General features: G+C 39.3%; 1 protein-coding gene across 2 annotated transcripts; it reads left to right on the top strand.

Moving 5' to 3' along the window:
- Window positions 1–363: 363 nt before the first annotated feature.
- LOC136855705 (E3 ubiquitin-protein ligase rfwd3.L-like) lies at window positions 364–23,673 on the top strand. 2 transcript variants are annotated; one of them, XM_067133022.1, is made up of 6 exons: window positions 364–575; window positions 6,952–7,129; window positions 10,928–10,965; window positions 13,632–13,799; window positions 17,866–18,408; window positions 20,733–23,673. In XM_067133022.1, the coding sequence occupies exons 2-6, from the start codon at window positions 7,015–7,017 to the stop codon at window positions 20,736–20,738; spliced, it is 870 nt and encodes a 289-aa protein (XP_066989123.1). In that variant the 5' UTR covers window positions 364–575; window positions 6,952–7,014; the 3' UTR covers window positions 20,739–23,673. The 2 variants fall into 2 exon arrangements, with proteins under 2 accessions (XP_066989123.1, XP_066989122.1); XM_067133021.1 differs by lacking the exons at window positions 364–575; window positions 6,952–7,129; window positions 10,928–10,965; window positions 13,632–13,799.
- The last annotated feature ends 101 nt before the right edge of the window (window positions 23,674–23,774 follow it).

Here is a 23,774-nt window from a genome sequence, read left to right as displayed (position 1 = left end):
GTACATGAATGGCGAAGAGACCTATGAAAAGTTAAGTAAAGAGCCCCTGATGAATATTGCAGCACAGCTTGATAAATCATGTATAAATATAAGAGGTAATAAAAGTATTTTGGCCTTCTTAGAACTATTGTCTCCCAGAAACACATGCACGTGAGGATGTGTGAGTTACCCTCCTTCCCATAATACCCATCTGGGGTTCAGTAATGTACAAACTAATCTAAACGGCCGGCACATCTATTATCCCACTTCTTGGGAACCTTCTCATCCCAACACAAGAAATAAGAAGATGTTATATATATATAAATTTAACAGCTTAAACATTCTGAACATCAGGAACCGACGATGCGGTTACATAACAACACCGAGAGGAACATCGTCCATCTTCCAAGTTCGAAGGACGTAAACAAACCGGTCGCGGGAAGAGTCTTGTAATGAAGTTACATATTCCATTCACGTCTTTCCCCTCTCACGCGATGAAATGAGATCGAAATGAGAAAATCCTTGCGTTGACATGACGTCCAGCTTACCGTTGACGAATTCTTTAAGTGACTGTCGCGGTTCCTTTACGAAATACGGTAAATAATGCTAAAATAGTTAAGATTTTTTTGCTTTGTCTGCGTATGTAGGCGAGGCCATCTTCCTTACCTGCACGAAGATATATTTAAAAAAGGTGTAATTTTTAGGTCAAAACTCTTCTGTCTTAAGTCGAAATATATTAATAAACTATATCAGCTGTCTCCTTCGCATTCTCCCGACGCTGTCGTAAAGGTTAAATTTTTCCGTCAATAACTTTCGGCTGTCGTTCTTAACTGGCTCCTTGGTTGAAGCTGAGTAAGCTTCACCTTGACGTATCCAAGAAGCTTTTAACTTTCTTCTCCATCGAATACCAAGCCCGGCTAACTGCCATTTGGATAAATTTTTGAGCAAATACAGGTTGAGGGGTCATGGCTACTGTTGGCTTAATCATTTCTGTAATAGGCACAGAGAGAATCTCGGGAATTCTGTATATTAGCTCCGCGCCTGTTTTTACCTTATAGCTGGTCCTTTCTACGCTTTTAGGGGTTCTGATACTGGCGGTGCATCTGTTTGTTGTCGGCCAAATGGAATGTCCCTTCGCCGTGTTTAGTACTGGCCCGGGGGTTGGGTACCCATACGTTAACAATTTATTGCACTTGCCGGACTGGATATGAACCATTCGAAACAGACGTATATACCCGTGCTGTGTCTTGTGAAGATCGCGTATGGAAACCCCTTGTTGGATGAACTTCAGGGGTTAATTACAGGTTCATTCCACTCGAGCGCCAAAAATTAAAGGTAAATTAATAATTAGCAACCAAAAAATTATAGAAAATTTAAGTTAGAAGGCAGTCGCTGCTGCGGAGCTACTATATAGCTCTACCAAAATCTCATGTCTGGTGGTCAGTGCCACTGAATACCCAACATCCACAGACCATGAAGTGCCTTTTGCAGAACTTGATCCTGTTTGATCTCAACAACATGCTCGGGATCACTGTTTTTTTTTTTTTTTTTCATCAGCCAGCAAGATCTTGCAACACACTTCCCGACAGAAATTGTACCAGTCCACCATTGAGTGTGGTGTGAGGTTGATGAATACAGTTTTCAGTAGGAATTGCTGGAATTACTTTGCAAATCATAATATCAGAGTTATTATGACTGAGACAATTTTGATCCCTCAAAGAAAGACTCTTGCTGAATTGATATACCTTCGTTTGACCGTCATAATCATTACATCTCCAAGTGTACATAAGCTGACTGGTTTGGGTGCTGGTACTACAAATTTTGTTTTTCCAGCTTTTCAGCCGTCACAAAGGCTAGAGAAATTTCCAAGTAATCCCCTTGGTACAGCCGTTTATGATGTTGAGGTTTTCCAAAAATTGAAACAGGTGGCCTTGCGATATTTGATCAACAGAGTTGAACTTGTCAAGATGTTGCAGGTTCATGGAAAACATTAGTGTCACAACCTTCCATTTTCATGGTGGAAACAGGATAGAACAAGTGAATATAGGTCACAATGTAGGCAGATGATTCATGTCGATTAGATTCTTTCTGATAGGCTAGATTTATTAAATCAGATGAGCCTAGGCATGACCTGGGGTGACCAGGAATATGATTGGAGGGGTTTAAAGTTTCTGCAACTGGTTGGGATACCATACTGCCACAACCTTAGGAGCTATGGCCACCGTAAGAACTGTGTTAGTGAGGTGCTGTGTGTGGAAGGGTTTATGTCGGTGGATGAGACACAGGGATGTAATCAACCTAATGTAACCTAGGACGCTGGGTAATTAACTGGTCAGGGGTATGGGGTTTTGTCCCTCCTGGACCCTCAGTCTAATCTTACCTAGTCCTAGGGCACTAATTAAAAAAAATGGTGTTGTGACCCAAGCTAACTACACATAACCTAACCAAGGGTACTGGGTCCTTTCCTAGCCCCCACTAATATACCCTTGGTTACCAGGTCCCTACCTAATGTGTGATGTCACTTTAAAATCCTTCAGTGAACCTTACCTTATTCATAATCAGAACTTGCAGATGTATCATGGGGATGTTAGAGTATATCCATGTTACTCTTATATTTGCCCCACCCAAATTTCCCTGTTTCTGACTGTGATCCTTATAATTGCACGATATGGGTGGGGTCCAGTATTTCTAAAACTAGAACTAGATTACTAATTTGCTACTGCAGTGACTGTCAGAAACATTCAAAATGCACTCAGTAAAATTTATGAAAGGACCAAATGCCTAATAAACCTTACCTCAATCACAATTAGAATTTGTAGAAATAGGCTAGGCTATCATGGAATTTCACTCATTTGTTCCTAAGGGAATGCAAACTATCACTTTTATATTGTGTATCTTTCAGCATGAGCTGAAAACCAATCGAAACTTGATAACAAGGTGGTCAGCCAGTGGTTAACAGGGGAGATTGGTGTGAGGTGAGTTGGAGAGTACCCTCACTCGCTGACTGTGGCACTCACGTTTCTTTTGGCTGTGGTAAAGGACAGATGTGTTACTCATTGCTGTCCTGACTGCCGGTTGAGAATTTAGATCTTGGATGGGTATTCTCTCATTACTGTTCTCTTTTGTTTAATTACTACATTTATTTTGGGTTCCCACATTTTATTCTCATTGAATGGAAACTTAATGCCATTGTTACTGAAACATGACCACCTTTGTTGGTGGTGGTAATATCTTGACTTCTCTAATTAACTTTGTTGCAAAGGAATTTCCTGTTATAGACTTCTTTCTTTGTGTAAAGCTTCATCTGAAAACTCTCATGGACAGGGCCAACAGACTATAAACCAAAGAGGGCTCCAAAGGGAAATCAGCCTGCAGAAAGGGAGTTTATAGGGAAAGATGATATAATTGAATAAGAGGGAACAGAAAATCAAACAAATACACCTGAATTCAGATGTCAGGAGTAAGCAGGAATGAATTTGCTCCTCGTATAAACTTTTGGAGATCAGAATGTTCCACAGCTGCACTAGGTAAACTATTCCATATTTTAATTGTAGCCAAGATAAAACTCTTAGGAAACCAAGTATATTAAACCTGATACTAGAAAAGACATACTGTTTGCTGCAGCAACCTGCCTAGTGTTGTGAGCAGAAATGGGTGGTCAGGTAAAGAAGAGTGCAGAAGATGGAGTTATACTTTACATGTATGCTACAAGTCGCATCAAGAGTTTGCATAATAAACTTGACTGATGACAATTGCTAAAAGTTGTCTGGGTTTTGCCTGGAATGTAGCAGTGTCTAATGAAAGGCTCATCAGCAGCAGTGTCGTCCGCTGACTTATGTACTAATAATATTGACTTTTAGGTATCCTTAAGACTTAGTCGTTATGGGAGTTCTCGTAGGAGTTTAGTCTACCAAGAATTAGGCAGTCCTGTTGTAGCCTTCCTAATTTTACCTGGCTGAGGAAGAAGGGAGAAGGGCTTCACAGTCTTCTGAGGTAGTTACTGGTGGGATCGGCTGTTTTGATTGCTGCATTGGAAAAGGGGTTTCTGGTTTCAGTAGTCCTTCCTGGAGAGATTCCTCTGATGATTTTGACTTAGTCCTCAGTTCCTGACTCAACCAGCTCTGCAAGGCAAGGCAAGGAGCGACTCTAGAGGGAAGAGTTGGGTAGCCGTTGGCGATTTTCCTCTTCATCTTCGTCTTCTACTTCATTGTGTACATCCACCTTGAACCTGCTGCCTTTCCCTGGACAGGTGGCCATTTAGAAAGGGGAAGTCTAGTACTTATGTAAGAAGTCTTTTGTGCACTACTCGTACCTTCCCCCCATAGGTAGGGTGGGGGTGCCTGGTCACTGGTGGTGATCAGCTCTCCTCAGGTAGGGTTGGCACCATGTTGCCAGCCTGTTTAGATTAGAGGTCTGCTCCTGTCTTGCCTTTCGGTGAATTCTTGGGCCCACATCGAGTTAAGGATGGTTGGCTCCTGCACCTGGTGCACGATTAATCCCCCTCCCACCATGGCTCTTCAGAATTGTGCAGTTCACTAGTCACGTGCTGGTATGTGGATAGGGTTTGCCTCTAGCAACAGGGTATATTGCTCTCTTGGTCCATGCATGGTTGGATGATCGTGGTGGACAGGTGAGCCGAGCAGCTCTCCTCACTGTGACTCCCCTCGCCCAGGCACAGGGCCCAACCATTCTGGTATCCTTATTCGTGACTGGGTTTGTGATATTTTTGGATGGGTTTTCAATTTCCAGTCAGTTGACAGAGATAACCTCCCAAGTAAGGCAGGAATCTCCTTCACAGGTCATTGTTTGGATTTCTGTAGGAACAGATCACAAATTTTTTAACTAGTTTGTAATTGTCCTTGCACAAATACAAACCTTTGGTCTTTACATAGGGATTTTGCTTGCAAACAGGATGTGGAATGGCTGTTAACTTCCAAACAAGGTCAGTGGCTACCGATGGTAAGGGGGAAGCCCTGCCCACTCGTCGGTCTGCACTCCACTTCGCTTTTGGCTCCCGTCATGTGAAGACGTCTCTGCGCTTCTTTGCTTTCTTTTGTTTTTTGTCGATATATTTTTGAGTGATTTCTATTTGTTATATAATTATACACAAGCCCCTCAGTCACTTTAGCATTTTGAAGAGGAAACCGCTGGGTTAGGTGCTGTCCAGGGAAGGACAGACTGTGTATTCGGTTTCTCTCTTTCTTGAGGTTGAACCTCATTTACAATATTATAATTTATTTATTATTGTATGTCACACCATGACATGAGTATAATGAACAATCTAACCCGACTTCTTTTTTCGTGTGTTGTGGAGGCCGAGGGCCTTAGAGAGCTATGTACCTCTCCAGGCCTCTCGGGAGAGCTGAGTGTCCTTTGAACCTAATAATCATTTAGGCTCGAGGGGCATGCCAGCAACTGCCCACGATGTCTGCTAGCTGTAGGACTGCTCCCACTCCCTCGGTAACCCTTCATGCAGTATCGGGATTGAGTTCCCAGGTTCTGCCGTAAACATCATCTGTAAGTGATGTTCTCCTCTACACGCTGCTGCCAAAGGCATGCTCGGCAAATTCAAGAAGAGGAGAAAGAAGTCGTCATCGTTGTCTTTGTTTTTCGTCTTCGTCGTGGAGTGCTGTCGCCTCCTCCCCGTTCTTCTTCCAAGCTTGCAAGCAGAAGAGGAAGGTTGCCTCGTGCTCCTGTTGCCATGCGCACAGGTGCAACTGCTACCCGGGTTCTCCAGAACCCCGGTATTCCAGTACCGACCCCAGTAGTTTGTCTACCCAGACCACCGGTGCCGGCCCCAGTGCCAGGCCTGGTGCCTCGTTAGTGGTACCCTGGTACCTCTGCTCCTGTTGCCGTGCACACGGATGCAACAGCTACCTGGGGTTCTCTGGAACCCCGGTATACCGGTACTGACAAGTAGCCCACCTACCAGGATGCCAGTGCTGGCCCTGGTACCGGTCTACTGGCACCAGGCCTAGTCTCTCATGAGCAGTACCTCTGCTCCCGTTGCTGAGCGCATGGGTGCAGCCACTACCTGGAGTTCTTTGGACCCCCGTTGTACTGGCACTGGCCCTGGTAGGCTCCCTACCTGGGCCTCCAGTACTGCTGCTCCCGTTACCGAGCACATTGGTGCAGCCTCTACCTGGGGTTCTTTAGGCCCCCGTGGTACTGGCAATGGCCAAGGTAGGCTTCCTACCCAGCCTTCAGTAATGCTGCTCCTGTTGCTGATTGCACTGGTGCAATCGCTGCTCGGGGTTCTTCGGACCTCAGGCGTACCAGCCTCGGTAGGCTTCCTACCTAGGCCTTCAGTACTGCTCCTCCCATTGCCGAGCACATGGGTGCAGCCACTACCCAAGATTCTTTTGAGCTGTGGTGTACCAGTACCGGCCCCAGTAGGCTTCCTACCCGGGCCTTAGAGGACACGTGCTTCTCGTCTAAGGTGTTTGGTAAGCGGGACAGAAAGGGTACGAGTGGCTGGTATCCTCCCGTCTCTCTTTTACCCGTCCCTGTCTTAGACAAAGAGGTGGCAAGCCATCACCTGCTGGACAGTTCACTGCCTTATAAATTATTTCTCTAAGTGAGGTTACTAGGTAATTCTTGGCTATAGCTCCAGAAGACACTCCTTTGGCTATTCTCCTTCATTTGTTTTCTGTTTAACAAAGGACCAGAGATCCAGGAAAAAATGTGCTTTTAACAATAGTTATAAATACGATTACAGTAGTAGGTTTGTATAAAAAAATTTGGTATTGCCAAAGTGTAGTATTTTTCCCATAATCTGATTGAGGGAGTAGGTAGGAAATGAGACTACATACAGTATATACAAGCTCAGGTGGAATGGGATTTTGTATCAGTAGCTCAGTAGCTAACATTAAACCATTTAACAAGTGTTTGACTTTCAAATAACCAAATCCCTAGTTAAGTCACATGAATTTGCCAAGTAAAATATTATCTTTGTGTTGTATTTGTTTGCAGAATTTTCGTCGTGAATAATGGCAAGTAAAGCTGGGAGAAGGACCTTTTATCTGAAGTGTTATTATGGCTAGTGTAGTTGAAGAAAGAACACCACCCCACCTCTCTGACACTGAGGAGATGGAGGACATTGACTATGATTCAGACTCTACAAATATGTCTGTTTCCATGGGCAGTCAAGGTAATTATTCTAACTGTGTATGTTTAAATTTAAATTACTTAAATATGCAAATACAAAGCTGCAAAGTACAACACTAAGTGGTGAGTTAGTGTATTCGCTGACAGGTAGTGCTTGAGTGCAGAAAGTGAAGAATCTTCCAGCAATTTACAGTACCTTTTACCCTCGCTTAAGCAGTATGTTTAAACTCACCAGTGACCTAGGAAACTATGCATGGAAGCTCAAATTATTAGTGGTTTAATTTTACAGGATACCAATCCAACCATTGGACATTACAAAGGCAGAGCGTATCTTAAAGATTCATATACTGTAGTCTTAATTTGGTGATGTTACTGTATCACAACGTAGGATCATCAGATAGTCCTTTATTGTTTTACATGGTAATGGAGGAAACTGTATGGAGTAAGAGTGCAGAAAGGGAGGTCAAGGGTACCATATGCTGATGACCTAGTGGTAACAGGCAGGCCATCTTTTGCTGGTGTTATGAGAGGGGTGCTGCTCCAGTTGGTGCCACCATTCAGCAGAATGCATTTTCTTCTCTGTGTCTGCCTCTGTGGAGAAAAGGCCCCAGGTGTTCTTGCCAAAGGTTATGGAACTCTACCTCGGTTAGGTTTCCATGCTCATGAGGAGCTTCAAACAGTCTGCCCAACCCACAAACTCAGTCCTTCAGATTGGGCTGTGACTCATGCTTTGTAGTTTCACCCAGGCAGCCTGAGGGAGTCTTGGATAATAGTGTCATGCTCAGGGTTGTCTTCATACTTGCTTGAGCATCAGGAAAGAAAGTTGGAGAGTTTCTTGGGCCCCTTGTACTTAGTTTGGCATATGGAAGGTTGATATCTCTTACTGTTGTACACTTCTGGGTTGGTCGCAAAAACTCAAAACCTGTATGCTCCTGACAAGAGAGACGTTCTAAAGTTTTTCTAATCATCTCCCTCTGGAGCTTTGTTGATGATGATTGAAACAAGATTCTTATTTGCCCCTTAAGAGTTTTGCTGCACTCTGTACACAGTATTCTCCATCTTAGGCTTAAATTTTGATGGTTTTGTTTGTACTGGCAGGCACATTTCGTTCTGGCTTCATGAGATGATCCAGCATTTTCTCATCTCTAGCGTTCATGGTAACTATTCGGTGGGATAGGCACTTAGGGCAGGTGGCTCTTGCTGCCAGGTCACCAGTAACAATTTATATCTCAGTTGACCTCTTCTTAGGTTGACCTTTGCTGGCTGCCAGCGGCTTGTGTTGCAACCCAAGCTCTGTTGGACCAGAAGGCATCTTGCTTAAGGTTCATGGAGGGCCTAAAGTGGGATGTATGAAGGATAGCTCGATTATTCTCTCTCTTTCTCTCTGTCTATTCATCCATCAGACATTGGTCGTGTAGTTGTGGTTGATAGGTGTGTTGTTCTGTCTCCCTTTAACATTATGTATTAACTGTGTTAAATTATGATACTACTACTACCTGAAATGGTATTCCCTTTCTCAATGGAATAACTGGGTTTTTATACATTGCTTTGGGCAAGACTACGAGAAAGCCAAACTGTGGCACAGGATCCCATCAGCCTCAACATCATGTATACCAGGCTATAGTGTCATCCTTCCCCATCTCACATATGTCCAGGGAGCTCACATTTTTAGGTGGGAAAAACATAATCAGTCATGTTCTTTGGGCAGTATCTTCACCTGCGGAGTGAGCCTCTGTATAAGAGACAAATTGTTGTGTCCTCTTAAGAAGAAATTGCAAATTAAAATTTGTATTTTTCCTAGATATAAAAACCTGAAGTATTTTATCATAATCCCACCTTGAAGTAACCCTGCTCTTGCCTCTGTTGCTAGTGAAAGTGAGGACCAGCTTTCCCTGAATGTGTACCCATGTAAGCAACATAGGGTTCGTATATCGAGGAAAATCGTCACTTTGCACTGTGAATGAACTAGACAGAAATACATACTCATGAAATTGCTACATAAGCAATACTTATGGAAATAAAAAACAGTATTACAATAACACTTAATAACTAACATGTCATCAGTGATAGTAGGCAACCTGAAACAACATCAAAAAGAATTCTTACAAGGAAGAAGCATAAGTGACTAGTTAAAGAATGAATGGCATAAAATCGTCTAGCAAAGAAAAGAATTGATCACTTAGAACAAATTATTTAAATATACTATATGAAAATAGCCAAAACACACTAAAATCAGATTTTATTACTAGATAATTAACTCATGTGGTGGCAAATTTTATGGGAAATGGATAAACAGACACAAATTGCAGACTTCGCCCACCTTCATTGAGATAAGTTCTCAGTCCTTGCAGTGAAATCTTGTTCTGCCTTGAGCTAAGTCTTCTGACTGATGGGCATAAACCTCTCGTCTTCAACAGAGTTATCCTCCGAATGGGATGTGACTCATCCACCGCAACCCAACTCAGGTGCCAAAAAGCCCTCAAGACCTGTCATGGTAGCTTGAGTCCTGTCACAACATGATGGCAATTTGCTCAGACTTTTATGTTGTGCCTAGCACTCAGAGGGTGAAAATTATGAAGCCGGGACCATTGGCTTATCCCATCCATTCAAAGAAACTTTTTAGCTTCACAGGTAATGAGGGCAGATGTCTATGCCAAAAACCTGCCTCCTTTTACCATAAGGACATTACCTATGATTCCATGGAACTTTTCTTTAGGACCTGTGGTCACTGCTTAACAGTTTATGTAGTCTTCTAGACCCTTTACGACAAAAGAGCATTGTGCCTAAGGTACTTGGATGGCAGAAGGCTGGAGGTTGAATGGATGAGTGATTGGCTCTCTCTCTCTCTCTCTCTCACTCTCTCTCTCTCTCTCTCTCTCTCTCTCTCTCTCTCTCTCTCTCTCTCTCTCTCTCTCTTCTGTTCTCTGTAAGGCAGGGATCATGCAGTACATGCTGGACAGGCCATGAGGCTTGTGAACTTAACAAGTAGGCATCCTATCTTTGAGCTTCTGCTTATAAGGTGGGACTCCTGTTTTCCATTTTAGCAATGTGTGGGTTAGTGTGTGGTAATTTAAAAGCTAACATCTGAACACATCAATTTATGGTTGAGCCAGGGACTAGCTGCCCTCTGACTTGTGCTACCCTATCTTTAGAGTGGGACTTTATACTCCTAAGTTTTCTTAGTCTTACATCCCTATGCCAGATAGTGTAGATTATAGAAGTCATTGGTCCCTTGCTCATATTCATGACCAGGAATATGGTATTTCCAGGTGAAAATTCAACTTTCCAGTGAGTCGAGAGCCTATCTTATCACCGAAGGAATGAATATCCCCAGTAAAAGACAGTGGCTTGTATTTCTTTAGGAATATAAAGTAATTTGTATTTTTTATAGTTACACAAACTCGAGCCTTTAAGAAATTCTACCTCAGCCACCCTACATAATTTCTGATGGTGAAGGAAAAAGTGCTTGCTTAAGATGAGTAGGGGTTGTCGCCCATTCATGTGACTGCCTCCAATTAACCACCTTGTTACTGGGTTTGATAAACTGTTTTCTGCTCGTGTTGAATCATGCTCCTACTTCAAGACAGGTTTGTATATCCAGGACAAACACAGATTACTTTAAAATTTGGTATTTAAGGGATTCACCAGGTTGTAGGGGTAATGACAACTTACCTGGTGATATTCAACTCTCTTAATTTCAATTTGTTAATTTCAGTTTACTATATTTCAAACTCCACTAATGATCAAGGATCTTTTAATAAGTATTTTAAGTACCTTTTTCAAATGCTTTTGATTGTTGAATGAGTTCCATCGTATAATTAACCTGACTTACTTTCAACAGGGTCAGTGAATGAAGAAGAGGTAGACGGAGAAAATGAGGTGAGTGCTGTTGAATAACTTTTGATCATACATTTTACATGGGGTAAAGTGGTTACTTATTCAGGAAGAACAGATGGAATTGGTAAAGGAGTATATAAGATTTAAATCAAAACAGTGCAGTTTGATGCCTTTGCAGAAATAGGAGACAAATTCTTTATAAAACTGCAGAATATTATAGATGAAAAACCCAAGAGAGAGATGCAAGAATTTTGTTGATGATATGAATACAGAAGTTCGTAGGGACAATGAAGGCATGGAGGATGTAATGGGCAAGGGGGTCCTAGGAGAGACTGAAAAGGAAAATAGGGTGCATTTTTAAAACCAGATGAACATTGGAAGACTTTTGCAGTTGAATGTTGAAATAATCTGCTGTTACAGGAACCATATCTGAAGAGGCAGACATATTGCAAAAAGAAGACAAAAGATGATGCTGGGCAGAGCATGTTTGCAAAGTCATGAATATGATATGAGGAGGGAAATTGGCGATATACCAGAGGCGGAAGACGATCTGAATCCCCCTGTGAATTAAGTTACAGTTTTTAAGATGGAATCAACAATAAAGAAACTTAGTCATTGGAAGACACCAGGTTATGATGGAATTACTGAAGATAACATTTTAACTGGAACAACCCCTTGTATATTAACTAGACTGTCTTGTAGAGTATGAAATGAGTAAACAAAGCCTGATGATTGGGAATTGGAAGTCATGGCAAAGGTTCCAGAGACTGGTACCTGACTGAATGTAGTAACAATAGATGCATTGCACTTAAGTCAGTTGTAATGAAAATATTCATGAAACATATTCTCTATAGGCTGAAGAGTGAAATAGATAAAAAGCTTAGAGGTGAACAAGCTGGTTTTAGAGAAGACATATCAAGTATTAGTATTAAGACACGTGGTGCAGCTCTGTATGGAAATATAAATCCCCTTTTGAAGGCCGTTGTTGATTATGAGAAGGAAAATGACATCATCCACAGATCAATATTATGGATGGTCTTTACATTTGATTAATGATTGAAAGTTGACAACTTGGAATATGCAGATGATGCTGTTTAAATAGGCAAAATACTACAAGATTTACAAAGCATGTTTAATAGAATGCATCATATATCTAGAAAGATGGGACTTAAAACAAATTCAAGAAAAACACAAGTAATGAGGAAAGAGTTTGCACAAAGGGATGAAACAATATTAGATTGAGAAAGGGTCAATAAGACGGAATCTCAAATATTATATTGTTTTTAGGGTTGGAACTTGGTAAAAGACTAAATAAAGGCAAATCAGTGGACATGCGGAATAAGATTTGGAAATCAGGTAGAGTGAAATTGCTTAGAAAAATAAGAATATACGTAGCGGTAGTTCAATCTGTTTTGTTATATGGACAAAAATGTCAAAACTATCAAATATGTTACCAGCCTGAGACTAAAGCTTTATGAAGGATGTTAGGATTGCAGGATAGAATGAGAAGTAATTTTAAGAGTTCCATATGAAAATGAGATAATGATGAAGGGGGGGGAGATGGTTTGGACGTGGGAGAATAGTACGTGTTAGTGTCACCTGGGCTCCTTCAGTACCAGAATAGTTGGAAAGCCCAGATGTGCTTGGATGGGAACTATGGAAAGTCTGGAGGTGAGGGAATTTTATGGGAGACAAAGCCCAGGAAAGTTAATAGAAACAATTATATAGGATGAATCTTACCTATTGTTAAAGCTAGCTTTCATCTTTGTGCTGTTAAGTGCAATTGGCATTCAGAATAAATGAATAATGCTTGGCTGACCCAGTTGGACTGTCTATAGCCACCTGTTTCGTACCAGGTGGTGTTGGAATGTCTTCTGAGTCTGGCCTTGGTGTTGGACATTCTGATCTGTCGACAAGTCCTGTGTTTCTTCCTACTTAGTCAATTTTTTATCTAGGGATGAAGATCCACTCTTGCTTTTTGGGTTTTTCTGACAGAGATGGGTAGACAATGTTATATCACTACTGAGAAAATTTTAACCCTTAGAAAGCCTCTGGCCAAGAAGTGACTTGTCTTTTTTTTGGTTGGGGGTGGGGGGGCATTTTCACATGGCCTCTTTAGAGAAGTTTGTCACATGGCCTGTCTAAGAATGAGACAACTCAATTTGACTTAATAACTCTTGGGACAGATCTCGTGGTCTGGACTTGACTCTAGTGGTAATTCCTTCTTTGTTTTCTCACGCACATATTCTCTGCTGTGGAAGCTTGATATGTTAAAATTACTTTTTGGAGGCCTTGAAGTCCAATTATTACTTTTACATTAATGTTTTTTGCTTGTAGTTTAATGAGAATTACGGGATCAAAATAGTTTTTCCAGATTTTATGTGCTGAGTTATACCATACAGCTATGTCATTCTTTGTATCAGTCATTTTGATAGTGTGTTCAGATTTTGGATTTTACTACAGCTTAAGGTATGCTTGGTTTGTTGAGTATGGCATTTTTGCATCTTTTAATCATGTTCTGTATTATTTTTTAACCTTGCTTTGGAGCACATATAAATAGTCAAGGAAAATGGTGGTAAGAAAATTCCAAAGCTTTGTGCCTTGCTACCAACCTAAAGATTTTTTAGATTTATAGTGCATATGTTGTTGGATATCAGAGCTTGTCCCAGACTTAGTTCAGGCAATGATTTGAAAATTGCATTTTACAGATAAATGAACCAGGAAGTCCCGTCATAGGGGAACGAATAGTGCTGGATGGTGTAGTATTGAGTCAGCGAACAGGAGAACGAGTAAGAACCCCTGGATATGAAGAAAGGCCAAGGTTTCCATATCAAGAAGATGCTCGTGCTCATGAAGAAGAGTTAGAATCTGAGGAGGTAGGTTTTGGGGGTACAAAAAAAATGGGGAGTTTTTTTGAAAGGCAAAGCCCTTACATTCTTATCACTCACTGCAGAATATAATGAAAGGTTTTACAGATAAATGATCCAGGAACTCCTGTCACAGGGGAACGAATAGTGTTGGATGGTATAGTAGTGAGTCAACGAACAGGATGACAAGTAGGAACCACCTGTTACTGAGAAAGGCCTAGATTTCTTTACCAAGAGTATTCTTGCACTTATGAAGAAGTGCTAGAATGTGAGCAGATAGGTGTTGGGGATGCAAAGAAAATGGAGATTTTGTTAGAAAATGTACACTATTACATAACTAATTGTTGATTGCTGGATGTAATGAATGAATTTACAGATAAATTAGAAAGAATGATCAGCAAAGAGGTCCTGGGCACAAATGAGTTTGCTAGGTTTATGTCACCTATGACAACTGACCATTATTCTTTTATGTAAAGCTTGCAGAGGTCAGGAGTGTACCTTTTCTTTGAAATGTGTGGATTATGTCTCTTGGCAAACCTGTGGGCAAACCTGGCAGTGAAAAAGAGCAACGGGAGTTATGACCAGGAGAGGGCTTGTGCATAGGGATGGATGAGTTTTGGTTTCTCCTTTGGGGTTGCCTATGTCATTAACATTGGGCTTTTGGAAAGGCCATCTGTCTTCCAAGGTCTGATTCTTCTTCCTTTGGAGAGGGTCAGGAGTGTTCTGGCCAGGCTTCAATCTGGAGGGAGGTTGGGGGAAAAAGAAGGGAGGCGTATGCCAAAGTTGGTAGTCCCCCTCTTCCACTGCTATGAGGTGGGGAATGCCTGTCATGCCATTGGGCAGTGACAGTGGGTGGAGCCTTGGGTAGTCTGTCCTTCAAGATGATAACAAACTTCCTCAAAGGACCAATGCCCTCCCCTTTCTCACAAACTGATCCCGTTTCCTATATACTCTCCAGGATTGTCCAAATTTCTTGTGCCATGGATGGAGGTAAGGACACTGCTTGAGAAGAATGTACTAGAAGTTGTAGATAACTACTCTCCAGGCTTCTACAGTCATCTGTTCCTGGTGGAAAAGGCAAGTGGGGCCTGGAGAGCAATCATTGATCTTTCTCCTCATATCAGGTTTGTCTGTCAAACTCCACTCATGATGGAAACCCCACTTTCTGTGTTGGCTCCTATTCCAAGAGAGCAACTTCATGCTTTTAATAGATCTGAAAGTTGTGTACTTTCTGATGCCCATCCATCAGTAAGATATCTGCTGTGGGATAGTCTTACCAGTTCAAAGCACTTTGCTTTGTAAAGTCAACTGGCCTAGTGGCAAATGTTTTTGCAAGTGTTCACAATGGTGTCAGTTTGGGCCCATTTGCTTTGGATCTGTTTTTCGTGATTGGTTGATCCTGGTGCCCTGTGAGATGCAGAGCTCCTGGATCAGGGTTGACTTCTGTCCTTTCGTCATGATCTGGGATCATAATAAACTGAGACCAGTAACCTACCCAAGCAGCAGATGCTGTATCTGGGCATGTTGATCGATATAGTAGTGGCAAAAGTCTGCATCACAGAAATTTAGATCAGCAGATTTGTGGAGGTATCAGATCAACGTAGTTCCTGTCCCAGCAGCAACAAACCAGCCCAGCTTTGATAAATCCTTCTCTGTCACCTTTTGTCTATAGAGAAACCTGTGCTACATGCTTTTTCCTCCTAGGAACGCTTCTGTGGCACCCGAAGCAACACTGGTTATTAATCATCAGTCCTTCAACACTTCCAGTTTTGGTGAATAAGGGAGTGAGGAAGTATCTCACTTGGTGATTAGACTACAGAAACCTGCATTTGGGAGTTCTGATGAACAAAGTTCTCTGTCAAGTCTCTTGTAATCTTGCTCTTACAACTCTGGGGCAATCACATTCTCAACCTCCCCAAATAACAGTTCAGGCATGCTTATGATGAATGGAGTTGTGGGGAAATAAACTAGGATTTTACAATACTAAACAGGTTTTTTTGTTTTCGTACAGAACTATATATCATATAGTGAGTGTCCTCCCATCCCCTCAATCTCACTTCACATACAGTTCCACCAGAAGTGGACATAGATTCCATTCCTTTTTCTGACTGATGGCTATGCATATACCCCTCTGTCTTCACATACAATCCTGGTGAACCTGTTATTTTGGAATAAAATGTTCGGTATATATATGTGATTGTGTGCTTAAAAATCTTTTGTTATAAAAGAAAACTGTATAACAGTTAAGTCAGCAGTTGGTAATAAGTAATCCCTTGATTATCTGAATTAATAGAGCTAAGGCCCTGTCAGATAAGGGCTATTAAAAAAGTCTGTAGGTGTTCAAGGGCAACTCTGTACCCTTCCTCACCTTACGTTGTCAATACCGCATAACCATAGTCACTAGATATGCATATAAACAATAAGCATCATACTTTAAATTAAAAACTTTATGCAAAAGGCAGTTACCTACCCTTTTCCTCATATTTGTAACAAAATATAATGTGTAAATACAGTTTAAAAAAGTGCAACTCCTTTTTTTTCACATTCGTAGATGACATGCAGTGGTAGGTAAGTAGCCTACTTTTGTGTACTCACAGCCTACCATGATTTTATCACCAGTAATGTATTTCTATACAGCAACTTTATCAGTTGTTACCATATTGTGTTACCATACACAAGATGCAAAATGTGTGTGGGCTATTGGCGTAGGCTAGGTGTTGCACTTGCAGTATCCATTTGCATAAGTCAAACAGGCTGTTACAGCTGTATTTAAGATAAAGGTAATGGTAATGAAACTGATATCTGACTTACTGAATCCATTTATAATGTATTATTAACATGTTATATCATCGTCATAATATAAAAAAACTGATCGTCTGCCATAAGCATTTAAGTAGGCTAGGCTAATGTTCATGATCTTGGAATCAGCTGATTGAGGGCTACTACCGAAGTAATGAGGATAATAATTTTTTAGTTGCTAAAAGAAACAAATTATTACTGGAATTATGATTTTTAGTTTTTGGTACATAAATGTAAAATGGGTATAAAAGGTAAACTATCATAGTTTATGTTATAAGAAAAATCCTCAAAATTACAAAACAACTGTTTCCCGATTCATTTGTTTATGTCAGTGATAAGTGGTGGTCATGCAATATAATAAGTGGTTGTTAGTTATAAGAGATGGTCACGAATTTTTATGTGAGCTATAAGTTTGGGATTCTTGTTTGAAAGCTTAGCCTAGTACAATCTACCGAAAATTAAATTCTCTCCACAAGCATAATCTAGTACAGTGTAATGTACTGAAAATGAAATTTGTTCAGTAAGTAAAGATTATTTTTTTAATTTCATTTGTTAATAAGAAAATGGGATTACTGAGGGAAAGAGGTTAGCTTAATGTTATCTGGGCCATCAAAAATGCAACTCACATGATACATGAGATATACTGTGAAATCATGTTTAGGGAACAAAATTTCAAGTTGCATGATACGTGTGTTTGAACGATTATGCAAAACTTGAAATAACTTGGATATTTCTTTAGATATTAACATCTTACTTTTATTATGAGTGCTTGTCTCCCATCTCTCCAAATATAATAAGAGTATTTTTTATGTTGACTCTCAAAAAGCAAGAACATTCAGTGTGGTTCCTCCTTTAATATTGAATGTCTTGCCTATCATCTAATATTACTTGCTTGATTTTAACAGCTGTTTCCTCTTTGTAACCAATCATCTAGTCATAATTGAAGTGGTTTGAGACGAAGTAGCAATCACCTAAAACTGTTGTACATTTTGAGTAGGAACACAGCCATTTACTCTTTCTGATTAAATTAGTAATTATCTTGCATTTTTTACAGTGAAAACTATTTATACTCTCCATATTTTTTTTTTTTCCTTTTACAATACTATCTGTTTTGCTTCAGGTTTTGCGTAATTTGCAGAATTCTGGATGATATTTATGCGCGTGAAAATTTTAGTTGCATCAAATCATATATATGGTTAATTCAAGTTTTCAGATGACTTTAAGGCTCTTGGTTTGCAACATTTTCAGGATGTACATTAATCAGCTTTATTTACAGGAAAGTGATAGCCCTGACGTAATTGTAATGCAGAGAGGAAGGCAGCACATGGCACAGTCACCACTGTCACATCCCCCATTACTAGATTCATCAGATTCATCCACTGAAGAAATATCATTTCCAGCAGAGAGTTCCCGTGGAGAGGTGGCTCATCCTTCGGCATCGTTAAATAGACAGATTACTTCAACGGAATCCTCTGCATCTCATGTTAGAGTGCCAGTAGATCAGAGGAATTCAAACGATAATCCTCCGCTTGTTTTAAACCCTGCATCCTCCTCTTCATTGGTAGAGCAGCAAGTTTCTGATAGTGGACCTCCTCAGTTGGGACACACGGTGTCAGAAAACCCAGACAATAGCTCGAATCCTCAGACATTACAGAGCCCTTTCATCCAGAACAAAGCTCATCTACAAATCCTTCACAGCAGTATGACCTGTCGTTATCAGTTGCTGGCCCTTCAAATCGTGGATCTGATGAATCAAGTCAGCCTCAGTCAAAAATTTCTAAAGAAGTTAATGAGACAACCCCTAAAAAGGCTGAGTCAGGTAAGAAGAAATATGTGCTTTAAGATACTGCTGCTTTTTTCAGAGAAATGGGTGTTCATTTTAGTGTATTGTATGGAGCTATGAAAAAGCTTTTAAGTTCTAGCTTTGCAAGGCATTTTATGAAAGAGTTTTGGTTTATATTTTCAAGTGTGGTCCATGTTATTACTCCCTTAGTTAAAAAATGTCATTCAGTTAGTACTCTGTTTAGTAGTTAATGATTGGAACAGCATTCCTTAGCTCTACCATGCTTCAGTTTTCACCTCATTAAAGTGCTACCCAAGTATCTGGAAATTGATTGCATTTTTGGAAAGATAAAGCGGAGATTTTATGACAAACAGGAAACTACAATTTAAACAAGGGGATTAGATATGAAATCCTACAAAGGATAGAAATATCAGTGATCAACTGACGAATATTGTTGATTGAGAATAATGAAGATGATACAATCACATTCCTTTGATCTGTTACTTATACCCTGTATTATTTTTATAACTTTATTGTAGTGTTAAAAAATTTGTTGTGATTTTTAAAAATTTCTGACATTAGTTAATAATTTTTTAAATCTGATTTTTTTAATAAAATCGCATGTCCTGATGTAGATTTTTTGTATATGGATAGCACAGGGGGTGGACTGTATGCATCCACCATATCCAAAAGGTTATTTGGAACCACAGCTTACATTCTTAATAACAGAGTAAAGTACGATAAATTTACACAAACAAATTTTAGTCGTTAAACTGAATTTTTAGAATGATGAATAACAGAACTTGAAAGACAAATTCTAGTTGCTAAACTTGAATTTTCAGAATAACGAATAACAGAACTTAAAGTCCTTGTTATGTGGAAGTCTTGTGGTATGGCAGTATGTAAATTCCAGTAATTGAGGTTAGCCTTGAAGCATAAAGAAATACCTGAAAATACACCTATTTCTTATGGCCACCATGGAATTTCATAACTACTATATCACAGGATAGGCTAAATAGTTTGCAAAACCAAATTGTAGTCTTTAGTTAGATCAAATTTTTATAATGCACGTAGGAAGTTAAATACACTAGGTCAGCAAGGCTTTGGTAGGTTAGTGTAGTTACACTTTGATAGGCTAAACTAGTCCATAATATTCAATATTCTCTTAAGGAAGGAAAATGAAATACATATCTACTAATAAACAGTGTATTGTACTCATGAACCACATTTGGAAGTATCCTGCTGATGTATGGTATAATATTGTTTCAAATCATGGACATGCATCATGAAGTTCCATTGTTTATGATTCATCAGCTGTCATGCTTCATTGCAATATCTATAGTATGACTGTTATGCATTCAGGGAGGAAGAAATTACGTACCAGTAGAAATGTATCGTTTTAAAAAATATCTTACAATATATATTACCTGTCCATTACAGAGATCAAGCTTTTTTCATTTTGAACAATGGCTAGCTTATACATTTGAGAATGAAAATTAAATACAAAATCACTAAATTGTACACTCCTTGTAAATTTGTAAGATGTAAATATACCTACAGTTTGGCAGAAATAAACTTGGCCAAAACATGCAACGATTTCAGCAGAAAAAAAAAATTCCTTAATAAGAATTCTGCTGTAATTTACAAAAGCAGCTGAGGTATAGTAGAAAACACTTTATAGCACCCCCCCCCTCCATCTCTGCCTCTTATGGATAACTCCAGTGGTAACAATGAATGTATGAGTGTTTTGTTTGTAAACAAAATGAAAAAAAAAAAAACGGATAAATAGACAAAATTAGTTAAAAGTTTGTGTATTAGAATAAGATTTTCCAGGATTTTATTTCAGTAAAGTGCATATGATTATGTTTTGTTATGAAAGTCGATGTGCGAGCCTAGCTTGCATGTGTATAGATACACATATGCATTGCAAAGTGAAGTGCACTGTATTTCTGTAGGGACAAATAACAAATTTTAAAGTAAGTTTTCTTTTTCCAAAGTATACAAACCAGAGCCATTTTACACAACCAGAGCCTATTACATACTTCAACTCACTCAGCTGCCCTGCTCAGTCCCTGCAGCTGAAGAAAAGTTAGTAGTGATGGAAGGTGAGTGAGGGGTATTCCCCCCACTCAACCAACCGATTAACTACCCTGTCAACAAGTTTCAACAACCGATCCAGTTTGCACTGAAGATTACTCATATAAAAGGCTCAGTTTTATATACTGAGGAAAAATACAGATTGTTTTAACATATGTTATTACGGCATTCTATGCACAGTACTGTCTTTATCAGGCTTATTGGAAATAAAATTAATAGGTTTGATGAGTAAATCTTTTTTCCTAACTATTTTTTCGTTGCAGGTTTAGTGAAGGATCCATCATCGCCTGAATCTGATGATGAAGGACAGATATGTTCCATATGCTTTGAACCCTGGGCTAATTCTGGAGCTCATCGTCTGGCATCTTTGAAGTGTGGACATATTTTTGGGAATTCCTGTATTGAGCGCTGGTTGAAAGGTCAAGGAGGAAAATGTCCTCAGTGCAATGCTAAAGCAACTAGGAAAGACATAAGAGTACTTTATGCTAAATCACTGAAGGTTATCGATACTTCTGAAAGAGACCGTGTTATACGAGAGCTTGAAAAGGAAAGGGAAGCTCGACGAAAACTTGAATTGGAACATGCCCAAACAAGGCTTCAGTATGAACTTAAATCACAGTTAGTGGCAAAATTACAGAATGAACTGAAAATGTTGAAGAATGCCACTGCAAACAGTAATGTTTCAGCTCCAGAATTAGGAATGTCTCAAGGAATTTCTACCGAAAATAAGAATAAATTAATAATACACTCAGCACTGGACATTGCAAAAGATGGTGGTTGTCGTGTTATGGCTTATAACGAGTGGTTAAATATGGTGGTAGTGTCTATGCCCAGTCATGTGAGCATGTTTCCAGGTTGTGGAGTCAAGAAAATAAATATGCTTGATATAAAAAGTGAGAGATATATTCCAGTTCATTCGAAACAGATAAGAGACATGGCATTTAATCCTGTTAAAAATGATTTACTTCTTACAGTTGGGATGGACAAGCTTATTAAGTTGACAAATGTTTGCAACAATGCTCCTGTTGGGTCTTTTACAGCGGAGAGCCCTCTTTGGAGTTGTTGCTGGAATGCTGATCACGCTAATCAGTTTTTTGTGGGCTCTGCAACTGGATTAGTATTAATGTATGACACTCGAAATACAGACGGTCCTATCAAGACCATCAGAGTTACAGGTTCAGGGCCAGTAGTGTCTATGTGTTACATTCCATATGAAGCTGCTGAAAATTCTTGCACCGGAGGACTCCTTGTAGCAAGGTTATCCTCATGTTCGTTTGTGTTCGTCAAAGAAAATGAAATTGAAGATAATGCTTTATTATTGGAAGGTCCCTTTACCTCGCTGTCCTATGAAAAATCCACCCGACATTTTATGGTATCATGTCGACCTAGTCAGAAATATCCGCATGCGCGACACTTAGTGTGTGAACTTCAAAATGTTGATATTGGCTCCAGTGCAGCAACCAACAGTAAGATTGTCACAGCAAATATCATCCAGACATTTAAAGGGGGCACAACACAAAAGGTACTCTCACGTTCCTCTCTTGTTGCACATCCGTTACAAGCTGGTTCTATATTGGCTTGTGCAAGTGATGAATCAACACAGAGCACTTGCTTGTGGGATGTGTCTTCAGGAGCATGTGTCCAGGTGGTAAAGTGCAGAGAGACTGTAATTGATATCTTGCTCTTGAAAAGTAATCAGAGTGCGTTTTTGGCACTGTTGACTGATAAATCTGTCAAATTTTACAAATGGGTAGAATTATTAAGTTAGCCAGCATTTTTTTATTTTTTTAAGTAAATGGAATAGTGCTCATAATGTAATAAATTTTGTGGTAAAGTAATAGTAAATTTTATTCTTGTTAATTAACGCAACAGTTGATGTTTTATGGATCAGTTTGTCAAAAAACATAAGTACATAGATCTTTTACAAAGAATACCTTGATCTTTTGGATTCCTCGTTTGTAGGTGTGTGTTTACGTTAAATTTTTTTTTTTCTAGCCCTTTAGTAAAGGTCACTGAACACTTAAAAGTGTGAATGAAAGATGTGTTTGTAGAACGCCTTGGTACTGAAGTATGAGCTTGTACAGTATACTGTATTAAGGAATGAATGTGATGTTTAAACAAGTATGGTACCAGTAAGTTTAATAATTTCTTAAGAATCATGTGTATAGTTCCAGTATAGCTGGAAGTTTTATATTGGTTAGAACTTCTGTGCAAGTGGGAGAATAATAACATTTATTTATGCCAAAAATCTGCTGGTAGCATTTTTAAGCAACTTTTTTTATCTTATGTTTTGCCAATTGACAGTGGCTTTCACTTGCATTGTTTAGCTTGACAGCCTGAAGTACTCTTAATATAATTGTGATAAGTACAATGTAAAGTTTTAAAAAGTAATATTTTCTTACAGAAATAAAGTTGGGTATACCTTTTTTTAAAAATCTTGTTTTCACTAACAGGTGCAGTAATTTGTATTGATGTTGAAAAGACATTATTTTTTTATTGCCTCATCTCTCATAAATTCTATGAAGGGATATATAGAAGGTTAGAATGTAACCATACCTAATTGTATCATATTTTTCTTTTCATAATAATGAAGAAAATAAAGAACTGCCTCATTCTTTAAAGGTGAGGGTAAAATGAGACCCTTTTCTTGACCATGAGGAGAGTAGTTCTTGTACAGCTTAAAGATTTATAGTGTATCTTTAACAATATATCAAGAATGAAGTTCAAGAAAAGGGTCTTATTTGATTTTATAATACTGTGATATAATTGAAAGGAAATATGGGTTCATTTGAGAGATCTTTTAGGACATGTAACCCTAATTATCTGGATCTTGAAATCAGTTCAGCAAATTGCGATACCAGTTTGACATATTCACCTTGGTTTATAAATTGTGCAGTAAAGAAAGCTTGGAATATTATCTACACAAAAAGAAAACTCATGAAAGTACCAAATTTGACTGGTGATTTGAATTTTTCATAGTCGTAGAAGCCAAAATCTTTTATATAGAAGAGATAGACACCTCTTTGTGCTGGCCAGACCATGTTCCTCCATCCCGTGAATCTCACTTTTCCACTTGACTGTTGTGTGCAGATGTATTCTAAGCTGTTCTTCCAGGAATACCAATTTCTGTTGTGTGTGCCATTTATATTTTCTTACATTCCTTATAATACCTTTTTGTGTTTTGTAGTAAATGTGAATTTTTTCTGTTTAGTATATTTGCCTCCCAAGCCAGTAGCTTTATTCGTTGCTAAAGGTTATCGTTTCTATGTTTCAGTGAGTCAAATCAGCCACTTCATTTGATAATA

Source organism: Macrobrachium rosenbergii, chromosome 32 (assembly GCF_040412425.1).
Source record: "Macrobrachium rosenbergii isolate ZJJX-2024 chromosome 32, ASM4041242v1, whole genome shotgun sequence".
In the NCBI taxonomy this organism is placed as follows: Eukaryota; Metazoa; Arthropoda; class Malacostraca; order Decapoda; family Palaemonidae; genus Macrobrachium; species Macrobrachium rosenbergii.
The sequence above is the reverse complement of the archived record's forward strand: the minus strand, read 5'-3'. Positions and strand labels throughout refer to the sequence as shown.